The 16,258-nt window shown below is 45.1% G+C and overlaps 1 protein-coding gene across 1 annotated transcript in view; it reads right to left on the bottom strand.

Moving 5' to 3' along the window:
* CPNE9 (copine family member 9) overlaps positions 1-16,258 on the bottom strand; it is a 228,500-nt gene that overhangs the window by 17,544 nt on the left and 194,698 nt on the right. Inside the window, exons 11-15 of the mRNA XM_044301241.1 lie at positions 14,089-14,130; positions 12,199-12,274; positions 7,258-7,311; positions 4,751-4,812; positions 1,252-1,298 (exon numbers count right to left, since the gene is read on the bottom strand). Coding sequence (XP_044157176.1) covers positions 1,252-1,298; positions 4,751-4,812; positions 7,258-7,311; positions 12,199-12,274; positions 14,089-14,130 — 281 coding nt within the window. The remainder of the gene's footprint in view (positions 1-1,251; positions 1,299-4,750; positions 4,813-7,257; positions 7,312-12,198; positions 12,275-14,088; positions 14,131-16,258) is intronic.

The following is a 16,258-nucleotide window of genomic DNA, read 5'->3' as shown; positions in this document are numbered from 1 at the left end:
TGTGGAATGAGGGACTGTCGTGTTGCCTGGAGCATCCAAAGATGAGGTGGCTTCAATGCAAAAACCATTATGGTGTTGTGTATTGCTATCCAGGACAGAAGGGCTTGATTTTTTTTACCCATCCATGACCCTTGGGCCAATTCCTCTCCTGCTACCTGAGGCATCTGCCTGTGGAATGAGGAACTGTGATGTTGCCTGGGGCATCCAAAGATGACGTGGCCTCAATGCAAAAAACATTATGGTGTTGTGTATTGCTATCCAGGACAGAAGGGCTTGATTTATTTTTACCCGTCCATGACCCTTGGGCCAATTCCCCTCCTTCTTCTTTGCTAAATTGCAGTCCTGCACAGGTTCTTATGACCCAAAGCAAAAGGAACGAGACTAATCAAGGGTGGGCATGGATTCCCTTAAAGGGGTTTTCATGAAGTTCCTATACTGATGGCTTATTCTCAGGATAGGTCATCAATATCAGATTGGTGAGGGTCAGACACCTCCTCTAAAGAAGTAGTGAGCTCCATGGGCCAGTGATGTCACGTTCATTGGTCACATGGCCTATTCAAGTGAACGGGTCGGGGCTGCAATACCAGGTACAGCCACTATACAATGTAAGGAGCTGTGTTTTTTAGGCTATAAGGAGGCCACAGCACTCACCAGAGAGCCGTGGCCTTTTCACACAGCTGATTGGTGGGGGTGCTCACTAATCAGATATTGATGATGTATTTTGAGGATAGGCCATCAGTACTGAACTCCCAGAAAACCCCTTTAAAATACCATGTGAGGTGATGGCTCTTACGTTATCCAAAAACTAGACATTACCCCATAATTTTCGGAGCACTAGTCAGTGATATAAGTGAGGGTATTAGATTCCACCTGTCCTTCCATTCTTTTCCATACCTGCTGCGATGGATTTTGTGACCTGGGCCAAAAATAACATCTAGTCTGTGGGCCCCAGGGATTTAAATGCACCTTTCATTGCAGACTTTTCCTCTGCAGCTTCCACAAATAGACCCGTTTGGCTCTTCTGCTGAAGGACCGGGCGTTCAGCAGCCTCATTAAGTGGGGAGGTGAATTGACACCATCTGCAAAGCCAGTCACAGAACTGGCCCCCGCCGGCCAACCCGCGTGGCTGCGTTAATTCACCCGAATCTCCCCCCACAGACACTTGTTATTTTGGTAGCAGTGAGAGTCCAGCAATTAATTGGAATGAAGGAAGAAAGTTGAGGGAGGTAAAAAATAGTCTTCTCTGCTCACCGTTCGAAGCTGTAAAATCGATGGCTACTGTGAAGTTTAATTGCGTCCTACGAAAAAAAAAAAAAAAAAAAGCAGGAAAAGTAATTGCAGATATTTCGCCTGACTCATACGCTACGTGTGATGTGATGGCTGGATGATTTGCCAGGTTTTCCTCTGCTACCGGCTGAACGCATTTTACCCCGATGTATGGGAGCACTGCTCACCTACTGTACAAAGGCCACACGGATGAGCTACTTCTATGGCACCAACATATTCCTTAACCCTGTACAGAGATAGTCATCCCTCACATCAGCGTCTGAATCTAATGGGGCCCCCAGTCTCGTAGCCCTATGTCCCAAACACTCTGCTTCATAGGAAACCAATTACATTATCAATACATCTTTACAATGCAGGACTAATTTGGAGAAAGTCCAGCCGGCATGAGAAGGTACTAGATCCATATACATGTTGCCCCTGCTTGGATTTCAACCCGGAACCTCAATTTTACAGTTTAAATTCTTGAGTCACCATTTAGAGACCCTAAAGGGGTCCTCTGGGCTTTTAATATTGATGACCTATCATCAGGACGGGTCATCGATATCAGATCAGCTGTATGAAGGGAAGGCGCGCGCAGTGTGCAGGTGCCGTCTCTCTTCTCTCTTCCTGCTCTCTGCTGTATGTCTATGGCAAAGCAACAGCGAGCAGGAATAGAGATGGGAGACGGTACCTGCACGCTGCGCGCACGGTCTCCTCATACAGCTGATCGGCAGGGGTTCTGGGTGTCGGGGCCCGCCGATCTGATATGGATGACCTATCCTGAGAATAGATCAATCAATATAGGTGTCCTGGAAAACCCTTTAAAGGGGTTCTCCAGACTTTTAATATTGATGACCTATCCTCAGGACGGGTCACCGACATCAGATCAGCTGTATGAAGGGAAGGCGCGCGCAGTGTGCATGTGCCGTCTCCCTTCTCTCTGCTCTCTGCTGTATGTCTATGGCAAAGCTACAGCGAGCAGGAAGAGAGATGGGAGACGGCACCTGCACGTTGCGCGCACGGTCTCCTCATACAGCTGATCTGCAGGGGTTCTGCGTGTCGGGCCCCCGCCGATCTGATATGGATGACCTATCAGCTGTTTGAAGGGGCCTCCTCATCGCTCACCAAGCATAGTGCCTTACATTATATATTGGCTGTGCTTGTCATTGCAGCTTAGCCCCATTCACTGTTGAATGTGACCTCACTGGACTAGGAAGAGGCCACAGCACTCACCCGAGCGCTGATTCCTTTTTAAACAGCTGATCAGCGGGGGGTACTGGGAGATTGGACCCACACCAATCAGATACCAATGACCTATCCCGAGGACAGGTCATTAATAAAGGTGTCCTGGAAAACTTATTTTAGGTCTCCAGCTACAAAGTAAATGTCCACTGTTTAATATCAGGTCATTTTTAGTTTTATCATAATTTGCTTAGCATTTTTAAAAATATTATTTTTTTTTTGTGGCCAGAGCTCGATTATTTCTGATACAGAACTCCAAATTTACTGCAAAGAATTACCTGATAAAATTCTGGCTACCTGCAGTCACCACTAGGGGGAGCTTAAGACTGACTAAATACATTATACACTAAACCCAAAAATATCAAAAAAAATTCTATAGGAGGTGTGAATAAGGCTTCGTTCACATCACCGTTCAGCCTTTCCGTTCTCCTGCTCCGTTTAGGGGCAGGAGAACGGAAAGGACGGATTCGGCACATAACTGAGCCAAACGGAGCCCTTAGGACCCCATAGACTATAATGGGGTCCGTTATCTTTCCGCTCAGAAGATGATTTTGGAGCGGATACAAAAGTTGTGCATGCAGGACTTTTGTCTCCGCTTCAAAATCATCTTCTGAGCAGAAACATAACGGACCCCATTATAGTCTATGGGGTCCTAAGGGCTCCGTTTGGCTCAGTTATGTGCCGAATCCGTCCTTTCCGTTCTCCTGCCCCTAAACGGAGCAGGAGAACGGAAAGGCTGAACGGTGATGTGAACGAAGCCTTAGGTAGTCGAGGATTTTATTAATTACCGCATAAATTTTGTGGTGTATGTGATTTTCTGTCCTTCTGACAGATTTTATAGGAAAAACCATTTGCAATCTAGGCGAAAGATTCCGGGAACATTATCATTCTATTACAACAGGTCACGGACCGATGCAATTAATTGAGCACGTGAAAGAGGTTTACGCAGGAAATCGTAACGTTTTGTGGTTTGGAGGCGTTTTAAAAGTAAAACCCATTGCCAAAGGAGTAGATTACTGCAAATAGAGGCCCGGTAAGTAAAGCCTCATTCACACGTCAGTGTTCGGTCAGTGATTTCCATCAGTGATTGTGAGCCAAAATCAGGATTGGAGGGAAAGATCTGCACCTGTTCTGTGTTTAGAGCCGCACCTGATTTTGGCTCAGAATCACTGATGGAAATCACTGACCGAACACTGACGTGTGAATAATAGGCATAATAAAACCAGAGCCATGGGTCCAATAGGTTTCACTGACAAAAATGACCTAAGTGTGTTCTGTTAAGTAGAAATTGCAATGTGTGATTTTGCATGTTTGCTTTGCACAAATTAATGACGTGGGATGCGCATGGCTATTTCATACCGGTACGTAACCAGGTCATTGTGCAGGCTTTAAGGAAGCGCTGATCAGCGTGAAACTGCTGTCGCCTGGGCGCCCCTCATCTGACTACCCTGTGTGCTTAAATAGAGAAATAAAGGAAGGGGATTTTATGCTGGTGAGTGCCATGGCTGTTTTCTTTGGACAAAAATAAATCTGTATACAACAAGCTCCCTCTAGTGGTGGCTGCAGGCAACCAAGATTTTATCATTTACCACTATGTCTATGCAGGGAATATGGAGCAGGAGGGTTATAGATATCAGATCGGTAGGGATTTGATGATCATGACGTTAGACCATGTATGGCCAATAATAGATACCTTGGGGACATTTATCAAGACTGGCGTTCCCATACATCAGTCTTGATCCCCCTGAGCTGGAGTAAGATGCACCTAATTTAATAAGAGGCAAATGCCTCTTAGTAAATTATTCATATTTCTGGCACTCCACGCGTCAGAAACGTCAGCCTGTGCCAGCCAAGAGCTGGCATAGACTTGAGCTATAATTTACGTAAATTTCTGGCACAAGTTGTGGTTATTCCAGTGGGCGCAGTCCCAATCCCCTCCCGCTAAGCCCTGTTCCCTTTATTGCCACTTCAAAAAAGTTTCGAGAAGCTAAAAATGATGTTGCAAACATTGAATGTGACTAATTAAATTATCAACTATTCTTACACCATAACAGTAGTGTAAAAGCTTTAGTAAATGTCCCCCAATGTGTCTCATCCGCCCGTGACCGCTGTCTGGTATAAGCAGCTGTTCTCACCACCGACCTCGGAATATAATGTCTTCTGTGCTAAAAATTGGTCCCTTTCATGTTCAAAAATTTCTACTTTCCCCTAAATTGGGGAAAATTATGAAGATTATACTCACCCTCCTTTGATGTAATCCACAAAAGTATATTCAGATTCGGCTTTGAAGGACAGAAGTGTCACCTGTGAAACATGAGAGATGTCTTATGTCAGTGCTGTACACAATCATCAGGGTGCGGTACCAGGGGATCCTCTGGGGGGCCCAGGTTCTGACATGGGGCCCCACCACAACTGGGCCTATGAGTGCCAACACAAGATGCTTAGTCTGCTGCTTTGCTTTACCAATTTTTAGGCTGAACACCCGTTCAGTGCCCACTGCTCTGAGGTGTCTTTCATATACAGTGATGTCATCACAGTGGCCCCCAATGGGCCAGCTCAATCCCTGGACATAGGTATGGTCAGTGACTCCAGCTTAGGCTACTTTCACACTAGCGGAATCCTCCGGCCGAATCCGTGCTGCCGGCCCGCCCCCATTATGGTCGATGGGTCCTAGAGCGGACTTCCAGCGGCAGGGTGCACTAGCGGCAGCACGGATCCGGCAGGTTGTTTCCCCGCCGGTGTGAAAGTAGCCTTAGGCCTCATGCACACGACCGTATGTGTTTTGCGGTGCGCAAATTTGCGGATCCGCAAAAAAAAGGATGACGTTCCGTATGGCATCCGTTTTTTTGGGCGGATCCATTGTAATAATGCCTATCCTTGTCCGCCAACTAGAAAAAAATAGGACATGCACTATTTTTTTAATGGAGCAACGGAACGGACATACTGATGCGGACAGCACACGGTGTGCTGTCCGCGTTTTTTGCGGACCCATTGAAATGAATGGGTCCGCATCCTATCCGCAAAAAAAACGGAACGGACACGGAAACAAAATACGGTTGTGTGCATGAGGCCTTAGCTGCACTGTTCATTGGGCGTCTATAGTAGCCCTAAATACAGTGCTTATGTCGTACTGCTGTTCAGTGCCTCTGTCTTGCTTTACAATGCAACTCTGCTTTTTAAAGGGGTTCTACGGGCTTTTAATACTGATGACCTATCCTTATCAATATCAGATCGGCGGGTGTCCGACTCCCAGCATCTCCCCCCGATCAGCTGTATGAGGAGACAGCGAGCGCAGTGTGCATGTGCCGTCTCTCTTCCTGCGCGCCGCCCCTGTCCATGGCAAAGCAGCTGTGAGCAGGAAGAGAGACAGCAGGTGCACACTGCGCGCGCTGTCTCCTCACACAGCTGATCCGTGGGGGTGCTGGGTGTCGGACCGCTGCCAATCTGATACTGATGATCAATATAGGAGAACCTGGAGAACCCCTTTAAGTCAGTTCATGGAGATTATAAACTACACTAAGCTAGACCTGGAAGAGATATGCTTTAAAGGGAGCACATATCTTTGTGGCTGTGTCTGGTACTGCAGGTCAGACCCATTCGCTTGAGTTGCAGTACCAGGAACAGCCTCAACGAAATGTACAGCGCTGTCCTGGGTAGAGTCAGCAGATTTGTACCTATAACACTGGCTGACCTGTTACATGTGCGCTTGGCAGCTGAAGGCATCTGTGTTGGTCCCATGTTCCTATGTGCCCGCATGGCTAAGAAAAATTATGTTTTAATATATGCGAATGAGCCTCTAGGAGCAACGGGGGCGTTACCATTACACCTAGAGGCTCTGCTCTCTCTGCAACTGCCGCGTCCTCTGCACTTTGATTGACAGAACCAGGCAGTGAAAACATCATCACACCTGGCCCTGTCAAAGTGGAGAGGATGCGGTAGTTGCAGAGAGCAGAGCCTCTAGGTGTAATGGTAACGCCTCCGTTGCTCCTAGAGGATCATTTGCATATATTAAAACATCATTTTTCTCAGCAATGCGGGCACATATGAACATAGGACCAACACAGATGCCTTCAGCTGCCAAGCGCACATGTAACAGGTCAGCCAGTGTCAAAGGGACAAAACTGCTGACAGATGCCCTTTAAAGGGGTTTTCGATACCGTCATATTAATCGCCTCTTCTTAAGGCAGGCCATCAATATCTGATGGGTGTGGATCGGACTTCCGGGTAACCTCACCAATCTACTGATTAATGGGACGGCTCCAGCGATTTGCAATGTCCACTTCACTCTACCCAGGACAGCGCCGTACACTTGGTTGTGGCTGTTCCTGGAACTGCAACTCAAATGAATGGGACTGAGCTGCAGTTCCAGACACAGCCACAAAGATATGTACGCCGCTGTCCTGGGTAAACAATAACGGGAATGCTGTGACTGATGTTCTGCAGCAGCTTCATCAGGGAGCAGACCCTCCATCTATCAGTTATTGATGGCCTGTCCTAATATTACAATTCTGGAAAATCCTTGAAATTGGTGGTTTTGCCCCCTTAATTCAGATCGGTTGTACGTTGCTAAAGATCTATAGCCTCAATTTGTAAATCTCGGAGAAAACATGCCCCCCGACCACCACCTCCCCGCGGATGACAAGACAAACAAGTCTTCTGTACGCTCACGGCGTGGAAGACACATTGTAATGTCCTTCGTACGCTAATGATTTCCTTATAGACATTGGGTCTTTGGAAAGTTTGTCTCACCGTTCCGGAGTTGATGTATTTCTTCTTTTTGCACTTCTTTTTCGGATTTAATACCTACGGAGAGAGGAATGACACATCAAGGATGCGCCTCCTGTTACTGTCAGCGCCGAAGCATTCATCTTCATTAGCTCAGATACTGGCGCATTCATCACGGAGAGAGAGCGCTGCGTCCTGTTAGACCTCTGGACCCGCAGTCACAATTAAAGTGACACATGCAGACCATCAGGGTGAATACAGAGAATAATGGCTGCGGCGAGGGGCGCCGCATTCGCGGTTAATTCTGTTTGTCGCCTAAAAGTGCCCGCCGGTACTGACTTATACAATGTTGCGCTAAATGTATCACCGCCCACTTCCTTTCCAATTTCTTTTACGTCAATGTGGACTTTGGGGCTCGAGCTCCATGGCAACATTTGATCGCCTGCAAGTTGCGTTACAATGGCGGCATTAACGAGACTCGTGCGGAACTTAATCTTTCTCTATCTCAGGAATTTTGTCAATTCTTCTCCCATAGAGAAACATTTTAACGATTTTACCACAAGCAAGCGTCACTGCGAAGCTAGGCAACTGCTTGGTGGCCATGTTGTTTACGGTGTTTTTTTAAATTCATCGTTGCTCTCGATGGAGAATGAGCAAGCAATACACAGACAGTTGATAGATTTCTGTGGGCACAGTGTAATGCATCATTCAGCCTGTGGTGGCGCTATAGGGGAATCACTGATTTCCTCCACAGATTACACATAGGGGGTCTCAGCAGTGTTACACTCCGTTATTTTCTAGGGACCCTGCCAACAAAATAGGATTGTAAAAAGTGGACATTAGAGGAGTGGCTGACAGCAAGCTTGCTTATGACAACTTCAAATGACAACTAGCAGAATTATGAATGCAGCTCTGGAGTATCAGAATCAGTACATGATAAGTAATATATGTACACAGTGATTTCACCAGCAGAATAGTGAGTGCAGCTCTGGAGTATAATACAGGATGTAACTCAGGATCAGTGCAGGATAAGTAATGTATGTACACAGTGACTGCACCAGCAGAATAGCGAGTGCAGCTCTGGTGTATAATACAGGATGTAACTCAGGATCAGTACAGGATAAGTAATGTATGTACACAGTGACTGCACCAGCAGAATAGTGAGTGCAGCTCTGGAGTATAATACAGGATGTAACGCGGGATCAGTACAGGATAAGTAATGTAATGTATGTACACAGTGACTGCACCAGCAGAATAGTGAGTGCAGCTCTGGAGTGTAATACAGGATGTAACTCAGGATCAGTACAGGATAAGTAATGTAATGTATGTACACAGTGACTGCACCAGCAGAATAGTGAGTACAGCTCTGGAGTATAATACAGGATGTAACTCAGGATCAGTACAGGATAAGTAATGTATGTACACAGTGACTGCACCAGCAGAACAGTGAGTGCAGCTCTGGAGTATAATACAGGATGTTACTCAGGATCAGTACAGGATAAGTAATGTATGTACACAGTGACTCCACTAGCAGAATAGTGAGTGCAGCTCTGGAGTATAATACAGTATGTAACTCAGAATCAGTACAGGATAAGTAATGTAATGTATGTACACAGTGACTGCACCAGCAGAATAGTGAGTGCAGCTCTGGAGTATAATACAGGATGTAACTCAGGATCAGTACAGGATAAGTAATGTAATGTATGTACACAGTGACTGCACCAGCAGAATAGTGAGTGCAGCTCTGGAGTATAATACAGGATGTAACGCGGGATCAGTACAGGATAAGTAATGTAATGTATGTACACAGTGACTGCACCAGCAGAATAGTGAGTGCAGCTCTGAAATGTAATGCGATTATGCAGCTATATACACTGTAAAAATGGACATACCCTTTATGTATGAAGTCCCGAATATTAAAAACATGATATCATACTTTTATAGTTTAATATAATATTAGCAGTTTTGCAAAGTTTTAAAACTGCTGCCAGTGCGAGACCCCCTTAATTACAGTAGTCCGGCATTATCGTATGTACAGGATGGATGAACTGGAGGTTTGAAGTCTCCTCGCAAATCCGGAGCTTGTAGTGAACGGGCTGTGGGCATGAGACGGGGATAATACGTTTAGCTTCACTGCACAAACTCCTGTACTAACTGAAAATAATGAGATACTGCGCTGATTAATCCTCTCATCATTCACGTCGCTCAGATTAAACATTCAGATAATACTTTCATCGGTATCCAGACCGCGTCCTCAGTGTCAATAACACGATCAATGTCATCGGGTCTCAAATGTATCCAGCAGAAAGTTACAGTTCAGAGGAGAAAATGGAAATTCATGTAAATGGGCATCAGCGGTGGTGCCCAGAGTGCAGCCGAGATGCCTCCAGCAGGGGGTGCAGTTCCATGTCTCAAGACAACAATACTAAATCCAGACTTTTCTACTAATTACTAATGGTAATCTAAATTGCATGTCGGCCTTTTATTATCATATTGTTCTTTCCGTCCCATATTCAACACTAATTAATTATTTAATATATCTTTATAGCTACCACAGCTGTGTTTTTCTGATACAGAGCTCCAAAATCCCATCAGTAGATTAAAATGAATAAATTCTTTGCCTGCAGTTACCACTAGGGGGAGCTTAGATGCGCACAGCATACTGGTTTTAATGAGCTCAATGTATAGAGTGTATAGCAAGCTCCCCCTAGTGGTGGATGCAGGAACAAAACGTTATCATGTATCTCTATGCCTGTGTGGCTCCAACCACTATAAGATATATTAAAAAAATAAATCAGCACAGAAGTTTAAACTATTATGTACAATATGAAAATATGAAAATTAATTGCGGATACTCTCTATATACAGGAAGCCATTTGTTGTGGTCCTCACAATGTAGAGCTGCTTTAGCTGACTTGAGTTGAGTTCGCCTGTGACGTGGTTGAAGCATGGTCAGTGATATTTCCTGATCTGTAGAGCTCACTTCTCAACAGTCATGTCATTATCATCCCAGGCAGGATGACAAAGGCAGGTAACATCTATAGATAGATTACGCTGGATGCACCATTCACAATAAGTGATGGTCACAGCTTATCTGCTCCCCTTTCCTGCACAGTGATCTCTGCACAGGTCACAGAGCATGCCCACAACGCTCTCCTGTAGAAGTTAATAAATGTCTTTTGTGATGGTGATGGTAACAGCTTATCTACTCCCCTTCCCTGCACAGTGATCTCTGCACAGGTCACAGAGCATGCACCCAGCACTCTCCCGTAGAAGTCAATAAATGTCTTTTGTGATGGTGATGGTCACAGCTTATCTACTCCCCTTCCCTGCACAGTGATCTCTGCACAGGTCACAGAGCATGCACCCAGCACTCTCCCGTAGAAGTCAATAAATGTCTTTTGTGATGGTGATGGTCACAGCTTATCTACTCCCCTTCCCTGCACAGTGATCTCTGCACAGGTCACAGAGCATGCACCCAGCACTCTCCCGTAGAAGTCAATAAATGTCTTTTGTGATGGTGATGGTCACAGCTTATCTACTCCCCTTCCCTGCATAGTGATCTCTGCACAGGTCACAGAGCATGCCCACAACGCTCTCCTGTAGAAGTTAATAAATATCTTTTGTGATGGTAACAGCTTATCTACTCCCCTTCCCTGCACAGTGATCTCTGCACAGGTCACAGAGCATGCACCCAGCACTCTCCCGTAGAAGTCAATAAATGTCTTTTGTGATGGTGATGGTCACAGCTTATCTACTCCCCTTCCCTGCACAGTGATCTCTGAACAGGTCACAGAGCATGCCCACAACGCTCTCCTGTAGAAGTCAATAAATGTCTTTTGTGATGGTGATGGTAACAGCTTATCTACTCCCCTTCCCTGCACAGTGACCTCTGCGCAGGTCACAAAGCATGGACGCAACACTCTCCCGTAGAAGTCAATAAATGCCTTTTGTGATGGTCACCGTTTATCTACTCCCCTTCCCAGCACGGATCACAGAGCATGCCCACAGCACTCTCCTGTAGAAGTCAATGAATGTCTTTAGTGATGGTTGTGGTGACAGCTTAGGCTACTTTCACATTTGCGTTGTCAATTCCGGTATTGAGATCCGGCAGAGGAAAAAAAAACGTTTCCGGTTAGTCCTCATGCATTCTGAATGGAAAGAGATCCATTCAGGATGTATCGGAATGTCTTCCTTTCTGGCAGCATTGCGTTTTGTGACCGGACACAAAACCGGTTTTGCGTCCGGTCATAAAAACGGATCCGGCACTGAAAACAATGTAAGTCAAAGGTGATGGTCCGTTTTTTTTAGGAGCCTTAAAAACCGAATCCCAGTGACAGATCTGTTTTCTTCCGTTTTGATTTCACACAACCGCATTCTAACGGAACGGATGCATCCTTAAATGTAAAATGAAAACGGATCCGTTTCATTCCGGTATTGAGATCCTCTGCCGGATCTCATTACCGGAATTAACAACGCAAGGGTGAAAGTAGCCTTATCTACTCCCCTTCCCTGCACAGTGACCTCTGCACAGGTCATAGAGCGTGCCCACAACACTCTCTCGTGGAAGTCAATACATTTTTTCTGTGCCTATCATCCATAATCACGTATGGAGAATAATAAAAAAAAAAGAAAGAAAAAAAAACATATTTGAGAAAAAGGAATGTTATCCCATTTGGTTTAAATTAGCAAAAAAATATATAGGTGACACAATCCCTTTAAGACTCTGCATAAGTGTATGGATAAGCCTCCCCCACAGCAAAAAAATGAAGGACCAGAGAAAAAAAAAGACATTTCTAATGACACGTTATAAATATGGTGCCAGGCACCCTACACCTAGTCCATGCCCTGGAGGAATAGTAATCTGACATATGATGCACCAGGTCCATTACCGCCTGGTAGTGACAGCGTCTTACAGCGACATGACTCATAAAGTGACATTTCCTAAGGACACCGATCTCTCACCTCATAGACACTGAACTGACTCTGTCCTCTGGATAACTCTCTGTAACTCGTGGTAAATTCCCCGATGAAGTCATGGCTGAAAAAATAACAATAAAGTAAAGTTACAGCTCTTCAATGTATCTGTGCTTATATGAAGGGCTGTTACAGATGCGACAAACATGGCAGCTATCTTCTAGAAACAGCGCCACTCTTGTCCATGGGCTGTGTCTGGTATTGCAGCTCAGCTTCTTTAACCTGAATACTGCAATACCAGACACAACCTATGGACAAGAGTGGCGCTGTTTCTAGACGATAACAGCCATGTTTTTCTCATCTGTAACTAATTCTCCTGTAGAATACGTAATGGCCTCTTCAGATAAGTCCATGCTTCCCATTAGGAACAAGAATAGGGTGAACCTAAGTCGGATCCCCCCTTTCTATCAACGAGGGGTGTAGTTATAGGGGAAGCAGAGGCATATTTGCCAATAGTCCTGATTCTGGCGGGACAAACCCATGAACCGGACTACAAAAGGGTGAGGTCTGCGCAAACCCGCCCCTAACAGTGAGTGTTTTAGGGTGTTCCCGAGCAACTAAAACGTTGGTAAATATGTGCAGAGGTAGCAATTACACCCGGGCCCTGGTGCTGGATGCAGCCCAAATGTCCCCCACCACAAAAAAGAAGACACTGGTATTATAAATGGTACATGGTAGGTGGGGGCCAAGTTACAGCTCTTGCACATGGGCTCAGGACTTACTTCTCTGACTTTACCACACTCACTTAAAGGGGTTATCCAGGACTTTAACAAGCCCTCAGAGCGTGGCCGACCCGCGGGGGAGTTCCTACTTACCTGGTTCCTGCTGCTGGGTTCCAGCTCCATTTCTCCACGCAGCTCTGCCATGCTCTAGCATCAACATCCTGTTGACGGACTTCACGTGACCACTGCAGCCAACTGCTGGCAGCAGCAGTGACCTGTCATCCGTGCGGCATGTGACCCAGTGACATTCCGCATGGGTGACGGGTCACCGCTGCAGTCAATCACGTGACGCCAGTCAACAGCATGGCGGAGCTGCAGAGATGGAAAAGTGGGGTCAGAACTCAGTGGTGGGTCGGCCATGCTCTGGGGTCTTGGTAAGCCCTGAATAACCCCTTTAAGCCATACCCATTTTTAGGGCGGGTCAGCCTTACTTTGGGACTGTCTCAGAAAATTTTGGACAGTCCCTGTAAATTCAGGACTGCCGGCAACTATATAAAGATGTGCCAAGTTTATCACAGTGGCGCATGTTGTCACACTTTTAGTCACTCCCCTCCCATCTTAACCACACCCATTTTGCCTCTAAGCCACTCCCCTTCTCTATGGTGGGGCTAAACACGGAGGCCTGGTTTTTTTGGGCACATTAAGCAGTAAATCTCCACCGGTGTCTCCCAAAGGCCTTTGGTAAGGGAACATTTTTATGCAAGGAGCAGAACTTCAGACTCGGGCCTCCTGCACATGACCGTATCCGTTTAGTGGTCCACAAACCGCGAATCTGAAAAATACGGATGCATTCTGTGTGCATCCTGCACTTTTCGCAGCAACACTAAAAAAATGCCTATTCTTGTCCACAAAATGGGAAGTATAGGACACGTTCTATGTGCGGCCTGCACGGATACAGACAGCACAGTTTTTTTTATAGAAATGAATGGGTCCATGATCGAACCACAAAAACTGTGAACCGGACGCGGACCAAAAATTCAGTTGTGTGCATGAGGCCTTAGACTTCATGCACACAGGCATATCAACCTGCGAGTTGTACAGAGGTGTAATAAAGCAGCTATAGAAGCCTATGGGGCCCATATGACTCGTGGTATTTTTTGAAAATATCCCTTTAATTGACCAGAAGCTGGTAGATAGCAGCAATAACATGGCATACCTTCCTCCCCTGTCCCAGTCATACACGTCCACTTTCACCGTCCTGTAAAAAGAAAGAAAGCAGTCAGTCCAGTTACCCATAATGCACCAGTCTAGGAAAGCTACCCTCCATCTGGTGGCATTAGGCTGGGTTCACATCACGTTTTTCCCTTCCGTTTAACGTATGCAAAAAACGTATACCTTAAACGGATGCCTCAGACTGATGCCATACAGTCGCATCCACTCACCATAGAGTTCCACTGTGAAAAACAAACAAAAAAAAACGTCTTCTTTTTTACCGGACTCTGCAGGATACAAGAACGTGGTGTGCTACGTTTTTGTATCCTTTTTTCTTCTAACGTATACATCAAACGGAGGCATAAAACGTGATGTGAATCCACCCTTACGCTGGGTTCAGACCTGAGCGTTCGCGATGGAGCGCTCTGTATGCGCGATTGTACGGGCGTTTGCAATCGCGCATACAGAGACAAGCGAACGCCCATTGTCGCGCGTTCCCGCTGAAGTCTATGTACGGGAACGCGCAACAAGACGCCCCAAAGAAGCTCATGTACTTCTTGGGGCGTCGGGCGTTTTACAGCGCGATCGTACGCGCTGTAAAACGCTCAGGTGTGAACCCAGCCTAAGAGGCAGAACTTGCTAAGTGCTGATTTGCATATCCTCTTCCCAGAATTCCAAAGGAGCATTGCCTGGCCTATAAGACTCCTCATGCCGAGCTATAGTATATCCTGGATCCATAATGCACCAGTCAGTATATTACAGAATGGCTGGAGAGAAGGATCCAGGAGGTGACAGTGAAGTGGACAGCGTGCGCATCGTCTGCTGCTATTTCCAGCGTCTCTTCCCTGACAACTGACTCATGAGAGGGGCGTCTTCCACACTGTCACATTCCGCCACTCGGGTAATACAATGACATGCTGCTGATGTGTTCTGGAAATATCTATACAGTTTTCTCTCATGCATGGTACACGCACACATACATTGATATATACACACACACAAAACTACATACACAAACTGCAAACATACTGTATATACTCAAATGTATATATATATATATATATATATATATATACACAGTATATATATATATATAATATATATATATTGTATAATACAAGGGCACATATACAACTACACACACACACGCACCCACATTCGTGTCTTCGAATATACATTGATATACACACACAAAACTAAATACACAAACAACAAGCATACTGTATATACTCATACATTAAATGTACAGTATATATAATACATGCAGACACATACATGCAAAAAATACAAACGTGGCCTAAACATAAATTCAAACACAGAATTACACACGCATGCAAATATTATACACAAAGCATAAATGCACATATGAACACACACAATACATACACAGTACATATACAAATACATCCAGTCATTTGAAGCTTTATATTTTTGGGGAGGAGTCTTGGATATATTTTGGGCAAAAATATGGTTGCATTAATTCTGCCACAGTTTTTTTTTTTTATACATTTACTATGTTTTAATTTTATTTATTTTTATTACTTACTGTATATAGTGCTGATATATTCCACAGTGTTTTATACACATTATCATCACTCACTGTGGCTCACAGTCTAAATGTTCTCTATCAGAATGTCTTTGGAGTGCAGGAGGAAACCCCCGCAAACAAGGGGAGAACATACAAACTCCATGCAGATGTTGTCCTTGGTCGGATTTGAACCTAGGACGGTTATGACTTTATATAAAATAAAGTCACTAAAAAATTGTGTTTATTATATTGTTATGGCAGTCATGTATTTATTGTTTTTTAAAACAATGTACTGTCTATGTCTATATAATAGTACTGTTAGTACATGTGCCTTTAAAGTGACATATACTGTACAGAATGCCCTAACAGATGCTGTGACTAAGCAGCCGAGGGGGTCTTCATCAAGCCCAGGGCTGTCATGGTAACTCTTCAGCCTTGCAGGGGGATAGGATAAAGGAAGCCCTTCTTTGTCTGCACCACAATTGGCATTGATCGTGGAGCTAAAGTGGTTGTCCCCTTCAAGAAATGGCATCTATCATGTAGATAAAGTTAATACAAGGCACTTACTAATGTATTGTTATTATCCATATTGCTTCCTTTGTTGGCTGGATTCATTCTTTCATCACATTATACACTGCTCGCACAG

Source organism: Bufo gargarizans, chromosome 7 (genome assembly GCF_014858855.1).
Source record: "Bufo gargarizans isolate SCDJY-AF-19 chromosome 7, ASM1485885v1, whole genome shotgun sequence".
Classification (NCBI taxonomy): domain Eukaryota; kingdom Metazoa; phylum Chordata; class Amphibia; order Anura; family Bufonidae; genus Bufo; species Bufo gargarizans.
The sequence above is the reverse complement of the archived record's forward strand: the minus strand, read 5'-3'. Positions and strand labels throughout refer to the sequence as shown.